The 8098-nt window shown below is 44.6% G+C and overlaps 1 protein-coding gene and 1 pseudogene across 1 annotated transcript; both read right to left on the bottom strand.

Annotated features, from left to right (window-relative positions):
- Positions 1-264: 264 nt before the first annotated feature.
- On the bottom strand, positions 265-2775 carry LOC138070783 (eukaryotic initiation factor 4A-II-like; annotated as a pseudogene).
- Positions 2776-6420: 3645 nt separating this feature from the next.
- On the bottom strand, positions 6421-7371 carry LOC138073063 (olfactory receptor 9S13-like). The gene has a single exon (XM_068964500.1). It carries the CDS (start codon positions 7369-7371, stop codon positions 6421-6423), a length of 951 nt encoding a protein of 316 aa, XP_068820601.1.
- Between the last annotated feature and the right edge of the window lie 727 nt (positions 7372-8098).

The raw sequence follows: 8098 nt of genomic DNA, 5'->3' as shown, positions 1-8098 counted from the left end.
CAGTCTATTCAGCAATAGTGAGCACTGCATCCAAAACTGTCTCATCCCAGGAATTAAATGAGGCCAGCCACATTCATCAGTATTTGTCCCACTGTAGTCCTGTAGAAAGTCTCAAAGTCATAAAGAATCCCCTTGTCTTCTTCAGTAGCAAAGTTCACAGCCACACTTTCCCTCCCAAATAGACCCCATCTACCACTTCTGTGAACATCACTTTCAAGATTAGTAGGTAGATCTTAGTTTATAATCAGTGACCCTTGTCGTATATCAGTCACACAAGCCAACAAGTCAGTAAGAGATCAGAACACCACTTGATCCTGATCGGAGTTCCCTCATGATTACAACTCTTTCTTTCTGATTTATGTCACCACGCACAAAGAAACTCCGAAGTCCCTGCCATGCATTTTCTCACAGTCAGTTTACCTTGTGCCTTGTGTTGAGAAAAATAATGGCCTGTGTAATCGTCAGTGTCTCATACAAGTCACAAAGTATGTCCAACTTTCATTTCTCTCTCTCAACATTAATATAAAATTGTTTGATTCTTTCAAGTGTCAATTATTCCTTTTTCACCAGAATTTGAATTGGGTTTCGCATGAATTTTAGTCACTTCCAACACAGCTATTGGCCCTGTGGCAGAAAGCAACATCGCATGAAACAGTTCAGTTGAGTTCAGTTGCTCAGTCGTATCCGACTCTGTGACCCCATGAACCACAGCACGCCAGGCCTCCCTGTCCATCACCAACTCCTGGAGTTTACCCAGACTCATGTCCATTGAATCGGTGATGCCATCCAGCCATCTCATCCTCTGTCGTCCCCTTCTCCTCCTGCCCTCAATCCCTCCCAGCATCACAGCCTTTTCCAGTGAGTCAACTCTTTGCATGAGGTGGCCAAAGTACTGGAATTTCAGCTTTAGCATCAGTCCTTCCAGTGAACACCCAGGACTGATCTCCTTTAGGATGGACTGGTTGGATCTCCTTGCAGTCCAAGGGACTCTCAAGAGTCTTCTCCAACACCACAGTTCAAAAGCATCAATTCTTTGGCGCTCAGCTTTCTTCACGGTCCAACTCTCATATCCATACATGACCACAGGAAAAACCATAGCCTTGACTAGATGGACCTTAGTCGGCAAAGTAATGTCTCTGCTTTTGAATATGCTACCTAGGTTGGTCATAACTTTCCTTCCAAGGAGTAAGCGTCTTTTTATTTCCTGGCTGCAATCACCATCTGCAGTGATTTTGGAGCCTCCAAAATAAAGTCTGACACTGTTTCCACTGTTTCCCCATCTATTTGCCATGAGTAGATTTTGCCGCATGATGGGACCAGATGCCATGATCTTCGTTTTCTGAATGTTGAGCTTTAAGCCAACTTTTTCACTCTCCTCTTTCACTTTCATCAAGAAGCTCTTTAGTTCCTCTTCACTTTCTGCCATAAGGGTGGTGTCATCTGCATATCTGAGGTGATTGATATTTCTTCCAGCAATCTTGATTCCAGCTTGTGCTTCTTCCAGCCCAGTGTTTCTCATGATGTACTCTGCATAGAAGTTAAATAAGCAAGGTGACAATATACAGCCTTGATATACTCCTTTTCCTACTTGGAACCAGTCTGTTATTCCATGTCCAGTTCTAACTGTTGCTTCCTGACCTGCATATAGGTTTCTCAAGAGGCAGATCAGGTGGTCTGGTATTCCCATCTCTTTCAGAATTTTCCAGTTTATTGTGATCTGCACAGTTAAAGGCTTTGGCATAGTCAGTAAAGCAGAAATAGATGTTTTTCTGGAACTCTCTTGCTTTTTCCATGATCCAGCGGATGTTGTCAATTTGATCTCTGGTTCCTCTGCCTTTTCTAAAACCAGCTTGAACATCTGGAAGTTCACAGTTCACTTTTGTATTTAATTTTTGGAAAATCTTATAGATTTAATCCTTAAACCCTCAGCTCAGCATTTTATGTGCTTCACCCAAAGCTAGCATTTTGACCCATTTTGGAAAAAGATAATTGTGTAACACATCAGAAACTCTCGCAGGTGTACCAAAAACAATATGTGGTGCTTCAGCCTGCAGTTTTGCGTTTTATTTAGAACATTGGTTACACCAGCACAGATATGACAACTTGCTCCTACATAGTCTCTAAGTGCCAGAATTACTCTTTGTATCTGTCAAGTCAGTTCTCCGGCAGGGGCCAATATTGTGCTTGGGTCTCCTGGAACTCAGTCTCCATCCATTGAGCAAATGTGGCTGTCTTGCCAGTACCCGACTGAGCCTGATAATCACATCATACTCCTTAATACATGGAATAATAGCTCTCTGCTGAATAACTGATGATTTCTCAAAACCATAAGCATAGGTGCCCCAAAGGAGAGATCCCTTTAAGTTCATATTATCAATGTTATCAACAGCCTCATTCCAGTTGCTCTCAATGACACCAGTGGGCCCACTCCCTCTGGGTCGTGGTCACCAGGTTCTCTGCTGTTATGATCTATGGAACTGCCAGACAGGATCTGAAGAGCCATCAGCACCCAGCTGAAAAGCTCTCCGCCTTCTTAATTTGGAAACATATTACAAATCTATAGCAATCAGAACAGTATGGTATTGGCATAAAGGCAGACTTGTAGAACAATGGAGCAGAATACAGCGCTCAGAAGTGAAGCTTCATCAGTTTAGTCAAATGGTCAACAAAGGTACCAAGATGACTCACAAGGAAAAGACAATCCCTTCAACAAATGGCATTGGAAAACTGCTGCTTATATGAAAAAGCATAATGTGGGCCCTTACCTTGATTCATGAACAAAAACTAACTTAATATGGATTAAAAACCTAAATGTATGACCTAAGTCTCTTAAACTCCTGGAAGAGAACATTTGAGAAAAACTCAATAACCTTAAATTTGACAATGATTTGTTGGATATGATACCAAAAGCATATGGAAAAAAGGGAAAATAGACACACGTGATGACATCAAACTAAAAATGTGTGCATTAAAGACTTAGATAGCAGAATGGAAAGGCAACCTGCAATCTGGAAGAAAATGTTTAAAATGTTATGTCTGATAAGAGGATAATATTCAGAATACATAAGGAATTACTACAATTAAATGAATCAATAACCTAATTTAAAATTCTCATGTTACTTAAAGATATTTCTCTAGAGATAACCTACAAATTGCCAACAAACATATAAGAAAATGCTCAAAATCAATAATCATTAGGGAAATATTAAAAAAACAAAGAGATTATACCTTACAATCATTATAATGGCTGACATGAAAGAGAAAGGAAAAGAACATATACTGACTATTATGTGGAGAAATTGCAACAATTTTGCACTTTTTGTAGGCATAAAAATGGTATAGCCACTATGAAAAGTAGTATAAGGTTCTTTCTAAAATTAAAAAAGAACTCCAATATTACGCAATCAAATATCTGGGTATATAGTAAAAAATAGGATAAAGAACAAAACAGCAGTCTTTCTAAGAGATATTTGCATGCCAAAAGGTGGAGGCAACCCAAGTGTCCCTTGGTGGGTGAAGAGATAAACAAAAAGTTGCATACACATGTGATGGAATACCATTCAGCCTTAAAGAGGATAGAAATCCTGTCACATGCTGCAACATGGGTAAATCTTAAGGAGACTATGCTAAGTGTAACAACCAGATGCCAAAAGACCAATGCTTTATGTTTTACTTATCTGGGGCATCTGAAGAAGTCACATTCGTAGAGACAGAAAGAATGGTGGCTGCCAGTGGCGGAGGTGAGGAGGAAATAGGGAGTTATTGTTTAGGGGGATGGAGTTCCAGGTTTGCAAAATGAAAAGTTCTGGAGATCTGATACACACAAGGTGAATATGCCAGACACTCCTGAACTCTACATTTGGGAAGATCCCCTGGAGGAGGAAACGGCAGCCCATTCCAGAATTCTTGCATGGGAAATTCCATGCACATAGGAGCCTGGCGAGCTACAGTCCATGGGGTTGCCAAGGTGTCAGACAGACTTAGCGACTAAACAACGACACATGACTTAGCGACTAAACAACAGGACTGAACTACACTCAAAATGCAACAAAAGTCTTTTTTTTTTTTCTTTTAAAAGGTAGAAACTTCTAAAGTTCACCAAAATATCAGCATCAAAACTACAATGTGGTCTTGAAATGTAATGTGTTTATTGTCCACGTAAGCACAATAAAGAAACGAGCTGTATCATGTATATTTTGAAATTCAGTGACTAACAGTGAATTCAACTTATACTCTGGTGTTAGATGTGAACTGAGAATCTAGTGTGTGCCAGTAGCTTGCAAAGCATAGTATGGGATGAACAACCAAGTAAACCACTTCTAACATTGTATAGAGATATCCACTGCAATCTGAAATATAGTTTTACAGAGAGGTAAAGCCAACCTGTAGGGTTTTAAAAATAATTCTCTTCCAGACTATAGAACAGTTTCCATTCCATCTAATACTGGACTCAATTTTCCTGATTTATTTGAAAGTGAGAATTAATGTTCTACTGAGAACCATAGATTCCTTACTGCTTGCACCATTAAAATTTACATAATGATGAGAACTCTACACTTGCATACAAAAGATTGGGATTTTTCTTTTCCTTTAGAAATGTAGAGTAAGATATTCCTTGGAATGAGAAAAGTAACATGAGGGGGAGAAGGAGAAAGGAAGGAAGGGGAGGAAATGAGGAGGAGGCGGAGAAAAAAGAGAAAGAAAGGAATGCAGGGAAAGAGAATAGTGCCGCAGCATGACACTATGAGAAGGCATGCTATTTTGGGAAAACTACTCATAGAACAAAGGTCATCAAGATGAATACAGTAATCTACAGCAGACTTAGAACTGGTTTTGGAGCACAAAGATGAGATAATGCTATCAGAGTCCAGCAAAGACATTGGAGCAGTTCCTATTGAGGAACGGTGAGCAGAAATCTGATGACTTGGGTTTTGGCTGCTTGCCAGAGTCTCCTGAGCAGAGACAGCAGGGAGATGGAGAGCTGTGATCAGAGAGGAGGGCTCGTCCCTACTGAACTTACAGGGAACAGACGAGCCCTGTGTCCACAGGACCACCTCCTGGGAGTGACCATGGGACTGGATGACTACCACAGGGAGACATGATAGGGATCTGAGTGCAGACTGTGTGTTGGGTCCATGGAGCAGGGGCTGGAGCTCTGAATGGGGAGCTCAAGACAGACGATCCAGCTCCCCCAGGGAGTGTGGGACAGAGGGCCAGGGAGCTATGCTTCTGCCAAGAAACTACCCCTTCTCTCTCCACCCCCTGCTCTCTGCAGCAGCACCAGGACCTCCATCCTTATTCAGAGATGTCTGTGCTGACAAGGCCCCGTTTCTTAGGGTCACAAGTAGTCAGGACAGTGTCACCTGTCAGGTTGGACGGTGAACTTTGGGTGTCAGGCATCCACGTTGGCTCCCTGGGGCTCCCAGCTGCTGTCTGAGGGGAGAAACCCAGGGCAGGGAGCACTAGGAGCATCTGAAGCAGGAGCGCAGGTGCTCCCTGCTGCCTTGTTGGGTGGTGGCATCAGTGAACAGAAGGGGGAGGGGAGGAACAGCCCTGCTCAGGATTGAGGGAATGCATGGTCTTCCAAACCCCCCTAATGGGCTGTGGTGACCCAGCCTATCACCAAGGAAGGGGCCGGGCTGAGTGTCCTAGAACCTCCCTACTAGGTGGTCCAAAGGAGATTACTGAGCACATATTTACATGGATTTAACAATGAAATGAAGGTAAAAACATCAGAGTTTGTCTAGTTTCATACCTTCACTAGACAACAAGGAGATCCAACCAGTCCATCCTAAAGGAAATCAACTCTGAATAGTCATTGGAAAGAATGATGCTGAAGCTGAAGCTCCAATATTTTGGCCACCTGATGCAAAGAGCTGACTCATTGGAAAAGACCATGATGCTGGGAAAGATTGAGGGCAGGAGGAGAAGGGTGTGACAGAGGATAAGATGGCTGGATGGCATCACCAACTTAATGGAGATGAGTTTGAGCAAGCTCAAGGATATAGCAAAGGGAAAGGAAGTCTGGCATGCTACGTTCATGGGGTCACAAGAAATTGGACACAACTTAGCTACTGAACAACAACAATAATATCTTCACTGGAGGGTGCTGAATTTGGAAATATATTCTCAGTCAAAGACTCTCTGCTGAACACTCTGCCCACTGTATTACCCAAACTTCAAGATTCGAGTCATACCCTTTAAGGATATTAATTTTATGTTGGCAAAGAAAATGCCTTATTCATTTTCCATCTCTTGCAGTTTGAGGTCCATGATGTTCTTCCAAGAAGGACTAAATAAAATGTTGGAGGAAAGAATGAATTACAAGAATGAGGAATAAATTCTGCAAATTAAACCCAGTGCCTCCCCTCAAGTCCTCTTGTCCAGCCCTCAGGACATTGTCTCTCTGTCCACACTCTGTCACGTGGCTGTGTGTCTCTGCCCCAGTCTCCACAGGGCATCCTTCACTTCCTTGTTTCTCAGGCTGTAGATGAGGGGGTTGAGCATCGGGATGACCAGGGTGTAGAACACAGAGACCACCTTGCCCTGCTCCATGGACGCCACAGCTCCCGGCTGGGCATACATGACAAAAAGGGTCCCATAAAAGAGGGACACGGCTGTCATGTGGGAGCCGCAGGTGGAGAAGAGCTTGTGCCTCGCTCCTCCTGAGCGCACCCTCAGGATGGTCACTGTGATGTAGCCATAGGAGGTGAGGACCACGAGGGTGGTGCCCACGATGATGAGGCCACACAGGCCAAACATGACCAGCTCATTGACGGTAGTGTCAGCACAGGCAAGCTTGAGCAGAGGTGGCACATCACAGAAGAAGTGGTCGATGTGGTTGGAGCTGCAGAACGGGAGGCTGAATGTGAAGCTGGCCTGCAGGATGGAGTTGATGCAGCCCCCGCAGTAGCAGCCCAGCACCAGGTGGGCACAGACCGAGGGGCGCATGGTGATGGGGTAGCGCAGGGGGCTGCAGATGGCCACGAAGCGGTCATAGGCCATCACGGCCAAGAGGAATGCCTCAGTGGAGCCCATTAGAGAGAAAAAGAAAAACTGAATGATACATCCCTCAAACGTGATGACCTTGGAGGAAGATACAGTGTTGGCCAGGGCCTTGGGGTAGATGACAGACAAGTAACACAGGTCCACAAAGGAGAGGTTCTTGAGGAAGAAGTACATCGGGGAGTGCAGGCGGGCATCCAGGGTGATGACCACCATCATGGTGAGGTTCCCCAGGACGGCCACCACGTACAGGGCCAGGAACAGAGCAAACAGCAGGGCCTGGGTCTGCGGACCACCCTCAAATCCATCCAGCACAAACTCCAGCAGAGGCATCACTGAGAGGTTTCTGTTTCCTTGGGGTGACATGGCCCTGAGCTGGTGACACAGGGCAGAGAGTTAGGAGCCAGTGGGAGGCAGAGAGAGGGGCATGGTCACAAAGTCATCCTCTCTTGGAGAACAGGCACCCTTCAGTGCCCAACTGCAGGGCAACTAGATACTACTCTTCTTCCTGATAAATACTAGCTGATCTGAAGCATAACCATTTCCTCTGATTTACTAATTACTAAGTGTGCTTGGAGCACTCACCCTGTGGGAGATGGGGCATTTGCTATGAGAAAAGACTCAACGGGTCCTGCCAAGCAGAGAGTCTACTGTGTAATAGTGGCTTACATCTCCCTGTCCTTGCTTTCAAGGACATGCTCTCCCTCCCCACAGGGCTGCTCAGGTGTCTAATCCTGCACCTCCCACCCCTTATTTACTCATTCTTTAATTTCAGAAATTGTTAAGCACTTCATGCCATCAGGACATGACCCAGTGATAGCTCTATCCTGGGGCAGGCTAGGAGCAGGTAAGGGACCAACCCTCACCAGGCTTGTGTGGAGCTACGCCTTTCTCTCCTGCAGGACCAGAGACCTAACTTAGCATCTTTGTCTCTGAGATAGGATCTTGATGGCAACCTCAGCTGAGCTCTCTGCATCCTTGAGAATCTGAGGGTTCTTTCTTGTAATGTCCAGATGTCAGCCAGTTCCTGGAGAGGAGAAAGTCCACCTCCGTGGTCTGAAAAGCAGCAGGTCAGGGGCTGTGACACATTCAG

This window comes from Capricornis sumatraensis, chromosome 2 (genome assembly GCF_032405125.1).
Source record: "Capricornis sumatraensis isolate serow.1 chromosome 2, serow.2, whole genome shotgun sequence".
Lineage (NCBI taxonomy): Eukaryota > Metazoa > Chordata > Mammalia > Artiodactyla > Bovidae > Capricornis > Capricornis sumatraensis.
The sequence above is the reverse complement of the archived record's forward strand: the minus strand, read 5'-3'. Positions and strand labels throughout refer to the sequence as shown.

Bases quoted from the DNA above. Each gene is read 5' to 3' on its own strand.
- LOC138073063 (XM_068964500.1), bottom strand. From the start codon at position 7,371: ATGTCACCCCAAGGAAACAGAAACCTCTCAGTGATGCCTCTGCTGGAG.